Genomic DNA, 18,849 nt, shown 5'->3' on the forward strand with positions numbered 1-18,849 from the left:
GGAAAGATTCCCCCATACCTTGCTGGCCATTTCCAGCTGTGCACAAATTTTCCCAAGCTCCCCAGGATGGATTTTAGGATGCAAATGTGTCCCTATGTCCATATGAGGTTTAGCTCCTCTAATTTTTCACGTAACAACGACCGTTTTTAACATACGGTACAAAAATATTTGGGGATTATTTTAAACTGGGGAGTTCAGCTAGGAATGGAGAGAGATGTGGAAGGGGATTAATTCCTAGTTTCTCACTTTGCAAAGAAGCCTGAAGCTGAAGCAGATGGTGTTCAAGGCAAGAAGAGAGGAATTTCACACCCTTCTGTTTAGTCGGGAATTTTTATGCCAGATATATACATTTAGATATCCAAAAGTAGCTGCCTGTTGATTGTGTGGCTCTGGATTACACGAGTTTTTATGACAGGAGCACGATGGGAATTGTTCCCACGTGGAGTTATGCTGGAAAAAGGGATTTTTCAGTTGATTTCTCACTTTAATCTGGGAGTTTTCATCGTGTAAACAAGGTTTTCCTATGTCCCAGTAAGGAAAGGCTGGAGTAGATAAACTCCTGGATCTGGTCTGGCTCTGCCTGGGAGGAGGTGAATGAGCTGGTGGGGGGTTCTGCTGCTCTTGGGGTTTCTAAATGTTATTTTTGGGGCTGTTTCTCCATTCTCACTGTGACTAATGGCAATATGCCTGTGGGATAAGACATCTGCCTCCAGGGCACTGAAACACTGAGGGATTTTCAGGGCTTTTGGCTTGCAGGATGTGTGGATGGATGCCCAAAGCCCTCTGGACCTCTTTAAATCGTGAGAAAATTTGTATCTTTGACATCCCATGATAGGGCAATTTCATATATCATGGTAAAACCTTTATCTTTAGGTGGGACTTTTCACCACCTTTTGATTTGAATTTCCTAAACCCTGAGTTTTGTGCTTTTAGACAGATGGGGAATTTATGATGGTTTTTATTTTGTATTTTTATCATGTCTCCTGTGTCATTTCATCTCTGCATTTCCTCTTCTCTGAAGTTTTTCAAGCCCCTGGTCCCTCCCTCCCCACCTCTGAATTTTACCACATGATTTTGGGGAGCAGCAGCACCCAGGGACCATGATACTCCAAAGAGAGCATAGATATCTTATTTAGATACCATATTTATCACAGTTAGATACCATATCTAGGTAAGTGTGAGCTTAAAAATCATATTTAACTTTTTCTCCCCTAATTGTGCTTTTTAGCATTTGGGTTTATTTACTGAGGGCTGTGGCTGGATGCAGAGTAATTGATGATCTTCTATGGAGGTGTAAAGACATTTTCCAGCATCTCCAAGATTTTGTTGAGCTTGTGGGTGTTTTCTCCCACTCAGGATAAAGAAGTCTTTAATTCCACCCTGGATTAGAGTGTTTTGGTTTGGTCTGGCACCAAAATAAAGTCCTGATAACAGAACTGCTCCAACGCTCCTGTAAAGATAACGGGACTTGGTTCTCAACAACTCCAACTATAAAATTACAGGATTTTTCTGTTCCTAGCAGGAGGGTTTCCATCAGGCCTTGCAGCCCAGTTGGGAAGGTTTTCCTGATGCTCAGCATGTTTGTTTTAATTTTAAATTCATTATTCTGTGCCATGGGCAGTGTCTGTGCTCTGGGACAGTGCAGGCAGGCAGAGTTTCTCCTTAACAGAGCTTTAGCAGCTCTCCCTTTCCTAGATTTCCTGTAATTTTCCTGCTTAAAAATGTTGGATATTCTCCCTATTCTGTTTGTTTGGTACCCCAATTTTTACATGCTGCTTTGCCTCAGGTAACACTGTGTGAGAGTAAACATTTATTCTCATATTCCATGTGCATTCCAAGGTCTGCGTCCCCATTTTATATCTTTTTTTAATGAATTTGAGCATCATAAACTGTGCTTTATTCAGATCCCTTCAGTGACCCCACACTGACAAACTCCATGCTCAGGGCAGCAAAGCTGTTTCTGAATTCCCACTTGAGAAGTGGGAATCTCGTCGTGGAGTCCATAGAGGTCACTTGGAGAACAATCTGTAGCATCTCACCCAATAATTAAATAAAAATATGGAGCTGGTGGACTCTAAAAACCCCCAAATGTCTTTTTTCGTTCTTTGCTCCATTTCTTTTGCCAAGTCTGGGAGCTCAGTGCTCTTCTCTCCAGTGAACTTGCATTGCTCCACTTTCCAGCAGACCAGGTTTCAGGTATCCAGGGATGGGAGGAGTAAATCCTCACGTTTTTACTGCGAGTAAGGATGCCAAAACTGGGACTTCACTGCAGTAGAAACTTTTGCAGATCGTGGAAATGTCAACAATTTGGTTCTTAATGTAAAGATGATCTCCCAGGAACAGGACATTTGAATGTGCCCCTAAACATAACTTAGTTTTAAATCAAGGTATAGATTTAAGCTGATTTTTAATCAACCTCCAGCTTGAGGGGTTTTTGTTTGAATGGACTGAAAGTGCTTCATGTTGTTTTTGTCTTGTTAAATGAAAACCTCATATTGTTTAAATGGAATTCCCAAATATTCCAGTGCTCCAGGACCCTGCATCCATCCAAGGATGGCAGAGGCTTTGTTGTCATACTCAGAGATGAAGGAATATTTTGGAGGTAGCCTTTAAGGATATCTCCTGAATTCTGCAGGAAGATGGTCTTTAGAAGATGAATATAGGAATCATATGGAATATTAACAGCTGCAATTTAATTAAGTTTAGTGGACAGCAGTGATCTTATCCTAAAGCTTCTGCCTTTCTGTGGACAATCTCCAGGGTGTTCTGCAGACCAGCAAACGCCCCAGAAATTGCATCAGCCCATCCCAAATCCATAGTTGTATCTCTTGAGCTGAGATCCTGAAGGCAACCAAACCAAGAACTGGAAAAATGCTAGGAAAAAAAGAATAAGGGGAATTTATTTCCATTTAGGCTTTGTAGCAGTTGCTCTGGAATAGTTCCTGCTGCCTGTCTTGAAATGAGAGCAGATCTCTGAGTTATTGTGGAAAAGGTTGTTCGTTGAGGACCTGAATCTCTCTTCTCACTTGGCTGGGGGTGGAAGGGAGGGAAGAACCCAGAGCCTGGGAGTGAGTGTTTCTGACCCAGCCCAGAGGAAAGGAGCAGAGGAGGGAGAATTAGCCAAAATCCTGCAGCTGAAGGAAGCGAGGCCAGGAGGGACCTGATCACTGACCACCAGGTCTGTGGAACAGCTGAAAATGAGCCTAGAGAAGTGAACTCTGGTCCTTCATGGTCATTTACTGGACTATTTAAAAAACCTCCCTGTCTGGCATTGCTGATTGGTGCTTTTGTACTGATCTCAGGAGCAGTGCAAGTTTTTAGTGTGGCCAGAGGAGTCTCACAGCACATTTGCTGCGCAGCTGCCCAAAGTCCCATGTGGAATTATGGATGTCTAGAGGCCTTCTAGAGCAGGGCAACAGTTTCTCACTTTAGGTGTGTGGAGACATAAAACTCTACATGATTTAGGGGGTTTGGAGGGGCAAAAAAATATAAAGCCCCTCAACAAGTACTTCAACAAAGAGTCATGATAATAAATATGTCAGTCCAGTAACACCCACCCATCACCACTGCAATGTTGCTGCTCTTGGCTCATCACACCCAGGTTTTATTGCTCTCCCCATGCTCCTGACCAGTCTCGAGCTGGCAAAGCTGGGCCTAATGGACCCTGCACTCCATTAAGGGGCTGTTGGAAGTGGGCAGTTGATGGATGGTGCTGACTCTGAGAAATCCCTTGGGAGCAGCTCATGCCTGCTCCGAAATACGCAGCCTGCAATTGCTGGATAGAAGCTTTTTCCTGGCTTGCACTGAAAATGCCACGAGTTTTAATCAAATCTGTGATTTTTTTATTGCCTACCGTTCAGCAGGGACTTGGGAATGTTGTTGTGAGGTTCTGCTGTGTCCTGGTTGCTCGGCAAGAGCTGAAGGAAAAAGATTAAAAAACGAAAAGAGAAAACAAAATTCATAATGCAGAGTCATTCCTTACTTTCAGGATGTTTTTACCAAGGGTATGTTGTATATTTTGAATCCCAAAGGCTTTAGGGATGCTAAAAACTCCTTCTAAGGCAGCACACGTCTGTATCCATCTGCGTTGTTGTTGTAAGATTATACAACGTCTCCCATACTGAATTCAGAACCTTGTAGGGGTTGTTTTAGCAAGAATTTCCTTGTGAAATGTCTCAAAGCTCTTCAGGCTCTTTAATTCTAAGAATATCTGTAGAGTTCATGTTAATTTTGGATGAGGAGTCTTGGATGGACATACTTCTTTGAAAGTTGTTTGCTCCTATTACAAATAAAGTCAGAGGCAGCAATAACAATGAATCTGATTGTTAGAAAGATGGATCCTCTTAGGATTTTGAAACCTGTTTCCTTTTCATCTTCAATTCTGCCATCAAAATGTCCTGTGATAGAGAAGTAAAAAGGCAGCTGGATCAGTAGGTCTTTGTCCAACACATGGAGTAAGGTGCACATTCCAGTATCTCTGTTTAGACAGTGAGTCACAAGTCTTAAAACATATGATAAAAATTATGATGTTTAAACTCCACTTTCATCCAGATGCGCTAAAATAATTTCTGCATAAGACTTCTTGAAGTAATCCAGTTGCAAGTATATCTCAGAGGACATAACCTTTATAGGAGAGAAGGGGTTAGAACTATTTTGATGGAAAATGTTTTCATTTTGAGTCTTTTTTCTTTGAGGCTTTTTTGCCTCAGCTTGAATTTGGGGGCAGATCCTCACTTTTACTGTAGAGGGTGGTGGTTCTGCTGCTCCTGGAGCAGTGGCTTTGTATGGCTGGTGGTCTCTTTGTTCACCCATGGAGCACTGGCCATTAATAGTGGGAGATGTGGAAGAGCAGAGCCCAGGGAAGCAGGGATGGGAGGGTTACTGCTTTTTCTGTGTAATTAATATGTTGTACCACAATTTCCTTCCAGCAACTGAATACTAAATATTCATTGATGCAAGTTGTGTGTCCCTTTGATGGGTGGGAAGCTCTGCATGCCCCAGCCACATGCGCTGGGTACCCCAAAACCCCCCAGGTCCCAAAGCGTGGGAAGTGGGAGAATCTGCCCATCTGCCCCACTCAGGTGAGCCCCCACCTGCAGAGCTGCCCCAGCCCTGGGGCCAGCAGCAGAAGGACCTGGAGCTGCTGGAGAGAGCCCAGAGGAGGCCCTGGAGATGCTCCAGGGCTGGAGCCCCTCTGCTCTGGAGCCAGGCTGGGAGAGCTGGGGATGCTCACCTGGAGAAGGGAAGGCTCCAGGGAGAGCTCAGAGCCCCTTGCAGGGCCTAAAGGGGCTCCAGGAGAGCTGGAGAGGGACTGGGGACAAGGCATGGAGGGACAGGACCCAGGGAATGGCTTCCCACTGCCAGAGGGCAGGGCTGGATGGGATCTTGGGAAGAAATTCCTGGCTGTGAGGGTGGGGAGGCCCTGGCACAGGGTGCCCAGAGCAGCTGTGGCTGCCCCTGGATCCCTGGCAGTGTCCAAGGCCAGGTTGGACGAGGCAACCTGGGATGGTGGAAGTTGTTGCTGCTCATGGCAGGGGGTGGAATGAGATGAGCTTTAAGGCCTCTTCCAGCCCAGACTGTGCTGTGGTTTAGAAGCAATCCAGGAAAAGGAAAATGGCAGTCCACACGTGCTGGGTGCCCTTGGACTCCCATACAGCTACCCTGTGTCCGAACAAACGTCTGGTGCATCTGAAATTGTGAAATGCTCTGTGGTTCCCTTTGTTTCAAGTTGTTCCAGAGGTTCTTTATCCTTTTCTTTAGAATCAAAGAAAGCATTGATGGAATATCAGGAGTAAGGATAGATAGAATAAGGAGAGATGTTTGTTTTGGTAAACAGTGTATCAGTTTCCACAAAACCTTTTGGATTTTGTCTTTTATTTTTGCTTGCACCAAATCATCATTATGTCATCTGTGGGGGTTTTTTCAGGAGGAATATAGAGCAGAAGGAATTAGCTGGCACAACATCGACTACATAGACAACTCCAGCTGCATCAACCTGATCAGCAAGAAGCCAACGGGGCTGCTCCATCTGCTGGACGAGGAAAGCAAGTGAGTAGGAAAATGCTGGCTTTGGAAATGAGATTTGTTTTTTCAGTTAAAACGTGTTTATCCTCCAGTTTTCTGAAAAAAAAAAAAAAACAAAAAAAAACCAACTTCCCAGAAAGGTGCTAATAGCTCACTGGGCTGATTGGTGTTTCTAGTGTTGCTTTCGAGGTGGCAACACACAGAGTGGAGAATCAGCCAGCTGAGCAAAAAGCCTTAAAAAATAATTACTGAAATTCCTTTCCAGAATTTCTTCCATTAAAGGGAAGGGAAAAGGTTTCCCTTGCTTCTCTCTTCATTTCTTTCCCTGTCTCTTGGGGTGTGACCATATGAAGGTGCTGAACCCAAGTGCATGAGCTAAAGCAGGATGTGTAGGTGCTGTTGTTGAGAAATAAGGTGGATTTATCAATTTACTGGTAAAAATTGAACCCAAATAAAGCGAGGGCACTTGTCCATAGGGGCTGCATTTCCACAGGGTTTCATGGGCATCAGGGACTTACCTCAGATTTGCATCCTTGGTTGCATCCATCCGTCGTCCTGGGAGAAGTTCTTGGGTGAATGTGCGGCTTCCGGGGCTGCTTTGGTGTGGAAACTTCTGAGCAGAACAGTTCTCCCATCGACTGCTTGTGCCTGTTCCCTCCATGTGAAAGGCAGGGAAAGGCCAGGTGGTTTTGCTGAGGTCACCTCAGATCCACGTGGCCCAGGACACGAGGTCTGCTCCCACCATTTGAGGTCTCTCCCCTACTTCTTGTCTCGTTGACAAGAAACCAGCAGTGATGGTCTCCCAGTGATACTGTAATTGGGTAAAGTTGGGAAATACACCTCCATGCTGCAGATTTCCATGGAGCTTGAGGATGGAGGGTTGGCTTTCTCTTACCCAGAGGCTCTGCTGAAACAGACACAGAAGTGGAAGCTCAGAAGGTCTCTGCTTTCCCTTTTGTGGCCAAGAAAGAAGTGGAAAAGTTTTCCCGTTGGGTTTACAGCTTCTTCCTTTCAATTCTCTCCACTCAGTTTTCCTCAAGCCACAAACCAGACACTGCTGGACAAATTCAAGCGTCAACACGAAGGGAACTCCTACATCGAATTCCCGGCAGTGATGGAGCCGGCTTTCATCATCAAACATTACGCGGGCAAAGTGAAGTACGGCGTCAAGGTCTGTCACCCAGCTGTTCCCCGGCAGCTGCTTTCATCTAAATCTGGGATAGGGAAGGAGAGCCCCAGAGGCTCCACAGAGATGTTTTGGAGAGGACTTGTCTCAAGAAGATGGGAGAGTCAGGAGAGAAGTGTTCGGGGAAATGAAAAGGTGGTAGGGACTAGGTCATCCTGTTCTCCTCCACGTGGGCATTTCAGGAAGAGTTTAGGGATGCGCACTGAGTTCAGTGCTATGCCCCAATGACGAGTTGGAATCGGGTGTCTGGTGGCCTCTCTGGCCTTTGTTTGTGTAGAAAACCCAGTGTTTTACTCATCATTAGCCACCTTTATGACAGGTCATGTGTGCTTAGGTCTCAGCATCCCACTGCCACAGGTACTTTCTGGAATCCCCCGTGAACGATTCCAAAGTTGGCCCTATTTCTATTCATGCCAGCTATTAGCAGAAGGAAGTCTGGTGGGCAGATGAGACTCTGTGAGAAAGAGCCTCAGGATTTGCGGCTGCAAATCTCTCATCACGTTTCTGATGCAATAAACGCACGTGATAAGCATCAGAGATGATGGTCATGAAGAGGTATCTGATACGGGAGCCGGAGAGAAAGACAGAAACAAGATTCAATAGTTGTGCTGGCCCAGAGATAGCCTGGAAGATCCCACCTGGAGCATCTTGTGGGCATTGTTTATTTTCCTCTTTTCTCCTCCTTCTCCTTCCCTAGGATTTCCGAGAGAAGAACACGGATCACATGCGCCCGGACATCGTGGCTCTCCTGCGGAGCAGCAGGAACGCCTTTATCTGCGGCATGATCGGGATTGATCCCGTGGCTGTTTTCCGCTGGGCCGTCCTGAGGGCCTTTTTCAGGGCCATGGTCGCGTTTAGGGAGGCTGGAAAACGATATGTGGAGAAGAAAACTGGTACGTGTGCCCATCAGCTGGTCCTGGAGCTGTTTTCCAGTGGCAGTTCGGGTCTAGTATGTTATTACACTGTTTCAAGTAGCCTGACTTATTAGGAGTTTTTAATCTATTAGAAAACTCATTAAAATAACAGGTAAATTTTTTGCAGAAGTCACATTTCAAGGTACATTTGGATTTTAACATGTCATAAGGAAGTATTTTCATTTTACTGCTTCTTTAATTTTTCCTTTTTGTAGGATGCATGGATAGAGAAACCCAAATCATTCAAACAGAGACATACAAATTATCCAACAAAAAGAGCAAATTATTTTTGTAGTAGTTCTTGAGCCTTTATTTAGATCTGGAAACAAAAAAAGGCAATAAATCTTCCTATCATTTTCCAAGCTGTTCACCCTTTCAGCTGCAGGAGAGCATGTCTCTTGTCTAGCAAAATTCATGGCTTTGCAGTCATCCAGAACCACGGATCACGGGGGCATTAAATTAAAGGGAAGTGATGGTGCATCATCATGCTGTGGCAGGCAAGACCTGGCTGTGCTTTTAGACCATTTCTCTGCATAAAGCAATTTCGGGAAGACAAGTACAAGCTATTACTATTCATTTCTGGGCACAAGAGGGCTTGAAATCCATGATGGAATTAGAGCCTCAGCAGGGAAAATGTCAGCTGGGTTAAAATGAAGTGTGGAGCCACACCATGAATTATTTTGCAATCAGTGAGGTTTGCATTGTGGAGAGCGAGGGAGCCTGGGACAAGGAGTGCAGGGATGGAAGCTCTTCAAGCAGAAAGAATCATTTTCTTGGGAGAGAATCCCAAGAAGAGCAGAATGCAAAAAATCATCTTTCAGCTCTGGAAGTTCTTCCTCTGACACCTGTCAGATGCAGCATAAGAGAGGAGCTGATTCTCATGAGCCTGAGTCTGTCTGGCACATCAAGGCAGTGGTTTTGGACAGACTAACCAAAGAGGGAGATGGCAAAGATGTTTGGCATTGGAAGAAAGGCCACTTCAAAGAGGTGGCTTCCAAAATCCACCTTTGCATTTTCATCTTGCATAAACCCCAGGCTGAACTCAAATGAGCTGATCCAAGAGATAAGAGAAGTTCATTTAATCTCAGGAAGTAAGAGCTGATTTCAAGCCCTGCTTCGCTTTCTGTGTCTCTGGCAGCTGGTCCTGCTCACTGCCATGCTCGTCTCCTCACTCCCGCTTTTCAGTCCAGAGTTTGTAGCAGTAACTTGCTTATATCTCTCTCTATATATATATATCTATATCAATACCTAGATATGATTATAGATATATAAATAACTGGGTGAGTCCAGGAGGTCTTGAGACAATTCTGAGACTCAATTCTTGTATCGCCTTCTCTTTCCATACCAGCATTAACTAATGCATGGTGATGGCTGAATTTCTAAACCTTTTCATGGTGCTGCTCTTGTATCTGTCCATGTCCTTCAGCCTGTATTCAAATGGCTTTGTGCTTTGTACCCTCTGGGTTTTGAGTCAAAGAAAAAACAAACAAACCCCTCAGAAAGCCAGATAAGGTTTGTCTCAAACTTCCCAACAATCCTCCGATCATTTATACCCTGATCTTCTGTGTGCTCCAAATTGGGAAAAGGTCATGAGAAAGTCTCCATTATACAGGCAGCACTACTGGGAGGAGATGACCTAAATCTAAATTCCATACTGAGGTACACCTCATCTGTGGGAAAACCTCAGCCTACAAGCAGTGGCAGAGCTGGGATCACTGTCCTTGCCCTCTTTGGAGAGCTACCCACCATGTCCAAGCATGACCATCCAGGCTGGACAGGCCTTGGAGCAACTGGGTCTAGTGGAAGGTGGCAGGGGGTGGGACTGGATGATTTTTAAGGTCCCTTCTAACTCAAAAGCATTCTGGGATTCTGACTTTGCCCAGGTCACACTCAGCAAGGTGAGATCAGTAGCAGTGTTTCCATCATGTTTTTGCTGGTGTGACCTCACACTCATCTCCTGTTCCGTTGTCGTCCTCCAAAATCCTGTCACCAAAGCAGGTGGCTGTGGAAGAGGTGGACGTGGACAGAAGGCTCAGCCAGTGTCAGGACAGTGCCATGGGCTGGTGTAGCGTGATGCTACATGATGCTGGAAGTCCCTTCTTCTCTCCAAAATAATGCAGAAAAGCCCCAAATTGATGCTTCACCTCCATGGCAGAAAACATTTGTGAGTTATCAAAGTATCACTAAAATTCTCCCATCTTGATAGATAGAAGCAGAGAACCAAAGACAGCACATATTTGAGGTTTATTTTGGTTTTTATAAAAAAAACACCTTGATGGCTTTAATTAGCCTGATTTGGGCATCTACCTGCCCACTGATGTGAGCTTCTGATAAAATGATGGTAGAGTAAGAAAAGCCTCTCTCACACGTTCATCCACATGCACACACAATATTTGTACAGATATTTTTTCAAGACATGCTGCCCGTTCTTGGTTTCTGAGGTCCTTTCCCCATCCAGCAGGCAGGTGAAGTGAGGGAGCAGGGAAATATCCAAAAGATGCTTCTTTTAATTAAAGGCTCTTTGCACTCTTTGTCTGAATCCCAGCTGCATCTCTCGTGCTTGTACACTTGCAATACCCAGTGGGGATTTTCTGGAAGAATCCCTGGCTTATGTCTAAGCAGCTCTGCAAATTTTTGCTCTGCCTCCTTTCCACATCATCCTTTTGGTTGTCTCCTTCATGCCAAGCAGATGCTTCTGGAAGGATAATCAGCATTTTTTCTTGCTGGCTTTGGGGACTCTTCTTTTTTTGTGCTCCTGATACCCTCCTAGTGCAGCTTTTGGTGATTGTGTGATTGTCCTCGTTAACTTGAAGGTGAAGAGCAGCAAAGTGGAATTTTGTTTGGTATTTTTGTGTTCTGCCCAAGTGATGCTTCTTATGGTGCTGCCAATGCTCCTCAAGTCAAAGATGCCAGGATCGAGCGAGCTGCACTTAGCTGAAGGGTGGAACTCTTCAATAATTTGATTTTTAATTATTTTTATTACTGAGTTTATCAATGCGGATTTAAGTGGTTCAATAGAACTGCGTGTTAGACCTGGATTTGTTAGTGAACTTGGATTAAAGGAACACTATCAAGCTTTTTAGGAAAGAAAATTGGCTGATTGACTTTCTTTGCTGTCATCAATACACATTTATGCAAAACCCTCTAATTCTCTGTTAGCAAAAATTCAATGGAAAAAAATGGTGCTGTTCATACAAACTAGGCTGTGGAGATTTGGTTTTGCTGGACCTAAATCCTTGCTCTGATGAAAGTTTTGTGGTCCTGAGGCTGTGCCTGCCCTCGATGGGCTCTGCAGTTGGGTTTGGGCAACAAGGGTTGCTCCCTGGCTTCTGCAGATTTATTCCTGAAGCTGGTCACCAAAAAAACCACTGCCCCCAAAAATAATCAATAAAAAATGCAAATAAAGGTGCCAGCAACCAAAAACTCGGTGTCTGAGGTCTCGCTGGTGTTAAGGTGAGGAAGACAGCCCTTGACAGTGTTCCTGTGGAAGATTCAGGTCAGCCCTTTCCAATGGTTTGATGCGTTGGTGTGAAATGCTCCCATAGGTGCTGGCACAAGGCGACTCGGTGGTGACCTCCCCACGCCTTGCTGGGAGTGTGGCACATCCTGGACTTGGCCAACCATGACAGAGAGGCTCTGCCTGTTGGCACATTGTCACTGGTGTCACCTCTCCTCCACCCTGTGCTCACAGCTGGGCCATCAGAAGTCCCCTTGGCCACACATTGGTTGTTTCTTCCAACTCAAGCCTATCATGCCAACCTCCAGACTCTGTGTTCTCTGCCCTCAGGGAATATGGGAACTGTGCTTAATGCAAATAATTTACATTTTTCCTTTTAATTGCCAAAATCTGAGCAAAATGTGGCACTAGGATGCAAGATGAGAATTCCAGGTGGTTGCATCACAGAACATCTGGACAGGGATTTGCAGGTAACACCAGGCAGAGGCACAGAAAAGATTTAAAAAATAAGTTAATAAAAATGAAGATTTATCTAATAATCCTCTTTTTGCCCACATAATCTTGGAGTGATTATTAAGTGATTATGCTCTGTCTAATGAGGATTATAATTGGGACTGGGACATGGTCCAGCCCATTACTCCCGTGCCACGGTGCTGTGCGGAGGAAACCGCAGTTCAATTGTGTCGAGCACGAAAATCGTGTGACCCTCGAACTCTTTCGGGCTTGTTCCTTCCCCTCTCCTGATTTCCACTTATAAAATCTTTCTCTTCTCTCCATTTGTTTTTTTGTTTGTTTTTATTTTGCTTCCCAAGGGCATGATGATGCAGTGCCATGTGCGGTTTTGAAAAGTGTGGATAGTTTTAGCTTTCTCCACCACCCAGTGCATCAGAGGAGCTTAGAGATCCTGCAGAGGTGCAAGGAGGAGAAGTACAGTAAGGCTGCACCACCCGCCCTCCCCTCTGATATCACACTCACACGTCCAGAAATGGAAACCAGGTGCATTCCGTGTAGAAAGGGTAAAAGAGTGCCTGAGGAGCCTTCCCTGCTCAAACCAGCTGCCTCAGAGCAGTGTTCAGCCTATTGGGAAATGATTAGGCAGGGTTGGAAGAGTCAAATTAAAAGCAAACCCACATCTCTTGAGATCCCGCAAAAGTCATTTTGTTGGCAATTTCCCCATTTACTCACTGACAATAATAAAAAATATTCCTGATACAAGGCTGGTACAGCTGGAATTCAACTCAATTTGGATTTCAGTGGACTTCAGAAATATCTTCATCTTGTGAAAATGTTGTTTCCCAGGGCTTCTGCTTAAAACAGAGGCATTGTCAGTGTTATTTTACGGAATGATGCACTTGGTCTCCATTTCTTCATCTTCACTCCTCTGTCACGTAATAAACTCATCCTGCATGACAACATGGACACTCTTGCCTGCACTACTCTATTTTATTTTTATATTTAAATAGATATTTGGTGCTCTCATGTTTAGATATATTACTTTCCTGCCATTATTCTCTTCCTTCATGTTGTGTGTTAAAGCTGAAAGAAATAGAGCTGCTCTGCATGGGCACAGCCTCAGCCCAACTTGCTTAAACTTCATGAAATTTAGGTGTAAGTGCAAACGACCTTTTTTTCTGCAGAGCTGAGCACGGTAAGTACAGTAGGTGCATGTTAAATCTTCACAAATCTGGTTTTCCTGTTAGAAACCTTCTGTCAGATGCCTGTGCTTCCTGCAGCATGTGAGGTTGGGGGACCAGAGGTGATTTAGGCCTTAATTGAGGCTTTCATTCTTAATTTAACTACGTTATTTTCCCCTACAAGTTCCCAACGCTGCTATCAGAAAACAAAAAGGAGTGATACTAAATTTTACTTGATTTTAGATTTTTTTAAGTGGTGTTGTGCCAGGTGGCCTTACTGATACTACTAAGAAACTATTGGAAAGGAAGATGATTATCAGCAGAGTAATTTTACTTGCAGTTAATGAGTCAATTTAACTTAAATTTTTAAGTTGGCTCAGCAGTATGGGAGATTTTGGGGGGTTTAGTTTGCAGTTCCTTAGGTGGGAAAAAGGAAATTCATAAAACTCAAGAGATGCTTGGACTTCTAATTTAGTGGGAAGCAGGAAGTTGAGCTCATTGTTGACCTCAACACTTAAAACCTCGCTTAGGTAGACTGGTCCACACAATTTGGGGTCTCTTAGGATAAATCCAATGAGTGGGTCTAAGAAGAACATTGCTGTAGTTTGTGAATTGGCATCTGCCCAGGCAAACGAGTAATTCTTGTTCTGCATTCAGAGGTCATTCCCATCTTCCCACGGGGTGTGCTCCTGCTTCCCCAGGCTCCCAGCCTTGGTGAGCTGAAGTGGGCTTGGAGCGTGTGTAGCACTGGGGTTCAGAACCCAGCAGGTTTTGGGCCCCACAGGCGAGCTTGGGCTTGGGGACTCGGCTTTTCCCACAAGTCAGATGAGGTTATACATCCATGTCATCCTTGAGAGAGGAGCCAAGGTCATCTCCTTGTCTTGAGTTGTGCAATTAGCTCTGAACAGAGGGAAAACAAATTGGTTTGATGAGTTTATTGAGATTCCCTGTAGGTGCCTTGGTATTCAGCTTCTGGAGCCAACTGGTCGCCCTTCCCTTACCATCATCTGCTTCCCTGGAGTCCACCAGGTCCTCTGGAGCAAGGCACTGAGTTTAGACACCTCTGATTCAAGACTGGAGCTCTGCTGGCAGACATTCATCCATAGGGAGTAGATGGGGATTATCCAAAACTCTCCTTAACAAGGGCAAAGACCTGATAGGCAAATCAGTCCATCTTTCCAAAAAACTCTGGCTGAAGGAAAGGGAATATGCTTGAAAAATCAGAATAATTTTCTGCCTGAAGTGTAAACCAGATCAGGCTGTGTTTGAGCTGGATGAAGGGAGTGAGAGGTTGTTGCCACTCACACACTGTTCTTTCCTGCTGAGCATCAATTCCTACAATTTAATAGCCCATATTCACCGTACACAATCTCACGGCCACGTGCCACTCACCAGCTGAAACCTAAGACCCTTTTACCTTCTATTTGTAAAAATCCCCCTTATTTCCCAGAAAAGAGGCTACAGCAACGTGACAGCTTTTTTTGGCTGTATTCTTTCCTTAAAGAGCCAAGTGATGGCACAATGTAGAAAAGTCTTTGTATTTGGTGTATCTAAAGCAGTTCTCTTTAACCCAACTTGTGCACTGTGACCTTTATTAATCAACAAGTCACTTAAGGTGCCGAGCTGGCACAATGCAGTTTAAAGGCAGCTGTTACCTGGAAGCCTGAAATAGAAATTCCCTTTTCCTGAGCAATGCAAGGTGTGGATGCAGGGATAATTTGATACAACCTTGTCTTCATCACTTCAGCTCGACTTGCTGGGTTGGAAGGTGATTTGGGCCTTTGCTTTCTTTGGTGGGGAGTGCAGGGAAGGGTAGGAAGACAGATTTTGCTCCAAAAAGAAGGGCATGGATTAAAAAACTCTTGGAAATACCAGTGAAATCTCATTTTTCATGGACTGCTTTAGGCTAGAAAAGCCTTTTGGGCCTTAATGGGAAACTATCCAGGCATATTAAAATATATTAATTCAATCTATATTAAAAATAGATCCAGCTACACGTTAGGTGCTTTCTTAGTGTAAAACTAGCTACACACAGTACTAATGCAACATTTTAAGCAGATTCCTGATTATTCCCATTTTTTCCCTCTTTACAAAAGGGTTTCTTTGTGCTCTAAATCATCAGAACTTTGGGCACAGAAATGCCAGTCTTGAAAGAGACACAAGAACACTCCTAGGACAAGAAATGTAACCAAAAAAAAGGCTTAAATGGCAAAAAGAGAGTTTTGAGCTGTGGGTATTGTTAAGTGCTCAGATGCATTACCTACCTTGCTTTCCAAAAACCTCCAGTGCTGGAGATGCCAAACCTTCTCAGCAGGAGTGATTTGGTTGGTCCTGCTTTGGAGCACAGGAGGGTTCAAAGGTGACCTGGGGCAGCACACCCTCAAATTTTCTTTTGCTGATGTTTCCAGGATATTTGGGCACCTTTAGATGCAAAAACTTAACCAAGTGGACCATCAGCCTTTTCAGGGATCTCCTGTGCAGTGTTCAGCTTCAAGATGAGCTGTTACAACATCTCAACAGGGCAAGGAGGGCAGTAAATGTCCTGTTAGAGGGACGTCACCACTGACTTTGGTAGGGATTCATCTTCTCCTCAGGAACTGCAGGCTCAGAAGAGCAGGATGGGCTCAGGTCTCAGTGTATTTGCTTTGTGTTCATCTTTGGGAATAAAAAATCTTTTAGCTCAGCACCTGGGCTGCATGAGACAGTGGAATTATAAATATGGGGAAGATGCCATTGCTCCCTCCCATCCTGCTACAAACTATAGCTTAGACTCCTTTCTTTTTAGAAAGCTTTTTTCCCCCTTTTTTTTCCCACTGTAGGTGTCTCAGGGTAGAATAAAACACATTTTCCCCATGCTGAGGTGAGAGCTGTGATTTTTCCTGTCTCACAGCAGCGATTTTGAGACAGTTATAAAATTGCTCAGCTGTTTCCATGTCAAACTCCACATTATCAGATCTTCACATTTCTGTGGTTTGGTGACTTGAAAAGTGTTTTGTTGTCTACAGAAATTGTCTCCTGTCTTCCTAAGTGCGTGGTTACAAAACATTTCCACTTTGGGGAAGATAACAGCTGCTACTGTAACCATGTGTGGCAGCTTCCTTGGCTGAATACAAAATAGATACTATTTAATATTTTCTTTTATTAGATATATTTTATTACAAATAAATTACTCCAGGTATCAAAGGATATAGGCTCAATAGGCAGTCAAGCCTTTATTAAACAGTATATAAGGTATTTCCTACTTGCTGCACATGTCCATCTGTGGAAGGAGGGAGAGAAGAAGTGCCTAAGGAATAAATGACCATTTTTCCAAGCATTCTAATTATGTCCAGGTGTTTTGCCCATGCCAACTGGGTTACCCCATGCACAGTGGAAAGCTTGGGAATCTCTTGGACATGGAGAACACGGGTGGCTGCTCCCCCCCATCAGCCCCTTCCCTCATCCCCTTGGCTGGCCAGGGCAGTATGTCCCTAAAACACCCCATGCGTGTGTGGGAGGGGAATTAGAGGCTGGAGCAAACAGTGTTACTCAGAGGGTGATGACTCTGGCAGGGAGGTGGGACTGGGGAGTGATGGCATCCCTGGCACCTGGCTGTGCCCGGCACGTGCCAGGACACGTCCGAGCTGCTCCGCGCCGGAGTCAGGGCTCAGCTATGGCTCTGCTGATTGTCTGTGGGGATGGCTCTGCTAATTGTCTGTTGGATATGAGCCAGCTGGAAACGTCTTCTTCATGTGCTGCTGCAGGTATCACTCGGAAGAGCCCGCGGACGCCGCTCTCAGACCTCCAGGGAGTCAACACCATCAACGAGAGGAGCCCACGGTAAGGCTGCTGCTGTTACCTTGGCATGGCCAGGGACCTGGGGTGGGAGAGCACTGTCTGTACCTAAAACCAGCTGTATTGACATTTCTGTATTGACAGATTCACTGTCTCGCCTGTCAACCTTATCTTCTCTTTGTTCTTTCTCTGCCGTGTGATCGGATCTAAACACCTTTCCTGACTAAACAGCAGCCAGGGAAAGCAACTTCCCTGTGTCAAAGGCAGCAGTTGTCAGTGGGGGGTGTACGAGGGGGTAAGAAGCGTAAGAAAATGAGTGAGTGTGCCAGTATCTAGGAAACAGTCATTTAAGGAGGACAGGTCTGGGTGCAGAACTGCATACAGCTTGTGCTGGCTCCAGGTGCCCTGGAATGTGGAAAACCTGGAAGTTACAGGGTTTGGGATTGGGATTGGAGTTTAAAAACCCACTTTGCCAAATGCTTGCTTGTTTTCAGGGGGAGAAAAGCACACTTGCTTCAAAGTTGATTGATTTTTGCAGATTTTTTGTATAGTTTTATTTTTAAGTCCTTCCTTGAAGTTTCCGACCATTTAAGCAGCTACTGAATGAGACTCAGGTCTACACCTGAGATACAGATCTGTTCCTCTTCTGAAAAGCCTTCTTCATCCCCATTTCGGAATTAAGTTACTTGTGAGGCCAAAGTCTTCATTTCCAAGGGATGTCTGGGCACTGATCCTTTTCCCAGCTATTCTTGTGCTACCCCTCAGCACATCCCAGGAAGTCTGATTTTCCCAGTGCCCCACTAAAGGGGTATGGTGCCTCTCTGCCTCCCTCTGAGCAGGTGTGTGCTGGGGAAGGAGGTGATAGGAGCATCCTCAGCTCCTACAACCGCTGCTTGGAGCATCCAGGTGTGTCTTTATGGCTGCTCTGAGGTTAATGAGAAGCCCAGAACAAGCCAAGAGGAGTCTGAGTCTGTCTCCTGAAATGTGTCCATCAAATCAGTCCTTGCAGCTCAGTGGCTTCCCTTCCACATAAAATTAAATATCCTTCAAGGATATTATGAAGGCTCATTTTTAGTGGCTTTAAACGGCCGCAACAAAAATTAGATGCATGTCATTCCTTTTTTTGCTAGGGGAGGAAAAGTGGCTTCTTCTGCCTGGTTTTGTTCACCATGAAGGCTAGAATGTCCTTATTCTTCTGAATAATTCCTCCCCTTTGAGAAAGGCAGCAGCACCCTACTGAAGGAGAGTGGAATGTTCTCACATCGTGACAAGTCCATTTCAGTGGTTAGAGAGGATGGGATTTCCTTAAAATGGTTGGATTGAATTCATAAATTTGTGCCACTTCTCAAGTTTGAGCAGAAATCCAGATGGTACAAGCAACACCACCCTATCCTGGGAAGGTGACGCAGCCCTGGCTGTCCTCAGCTCAGTCTTTGCCACCTCCTTTCCTTTCTCATGATGCTGCAGCTGCTGGGGCTCTGGTGGGTTGGGTTGCGACGAGTCGGTCCTTGGTAACACTTGAGGCAGGGAAGGTTGGTGTCTCCAGAGGTGACGTTCCCTGTTTCCAGCAGCTCTGATTGTGCAAGTTTCCCTCAAGATAACGTAACGTGAAACTTTGTCCCTTTGGAGATCCCTTGTAGATAAGAAGATTCCTGCAGTTTCTCTATCCAGCCTTTGGCATGTGAGGAACATCCGTGAACTGGAACAGGGCTTTTCTTGACTGCCCAACTCCAGCTTTAGAGGCACTTTAGTGGGGGAGCTTGGGCTGCCAGCATTTTCATAGTCCAAAATATTTCAATTGTCTCAGCAAGGGGATGCTGTAAAGGCAGGGAAACTCCTCCTGACCCAGGCAAGGAGGGG

At 45.0% G+C, this 18,849-nt stretch overlaps 1 protein-coding gene across 13 annotated transcripts in view; it reads left to right on the plus strand.

Annotated features, from left to right (window-relative positions):
* Nucleotides 1-18,849, plus strand: part of MYO9A (myosin IXA) — a 175,394-nt gene that overhangs the window by 121,722 nt on the left and 34,823 nt on the right. For 11 of the 13 annotated variants that reach the window (XM_032123312.1, XM_032123311.1, XM_032123317.1 and 8 more), the window contains 5 exons: nucleotides 5,927-6,048; nucleotides 7,054-7,195; nucleotides 7,908-8,103; nucleotides 12,394-12,513; nucleotides 16,959-17,034. In XM_032123312.1, the coding sequence (XP_031979203.1) occupies nucleotides 5,927-6,048; nucleotides 7,054-7,195; nucleotides 7,908-8,103; nucleotides 12,394-12,513; nucleotides 16,959-17,034 (656 nt within the window). The remainder of the gene's footprint in view (nucleotides 1-5,926; nucleotides 6,049-7,053; nucleotides 7,196-7,907; nucleotides 8,104-12,393; nucleotides 12,514-16,958; nucleotides 17,035-18,849) is intronic. The other 2 variants (XM_032123322.1, XM_032123323.1) reach the window with 1 other exon arrangement.

The sequence above is a fragment of the Corvus moneduloides genome, chromosome 13 (assembly GCF_009650955.1).
Source record: "Corvus moneduloides isolate bCorMon1 chromosome 13, bCorMon1.pri, whole genome shotgun sequence".
Lineage (NCBI taxonomy): Eukaryota > Metazoa > Chordata > Aves > Passeriformes > Corvidae > Corvus > Corvus moneduloides.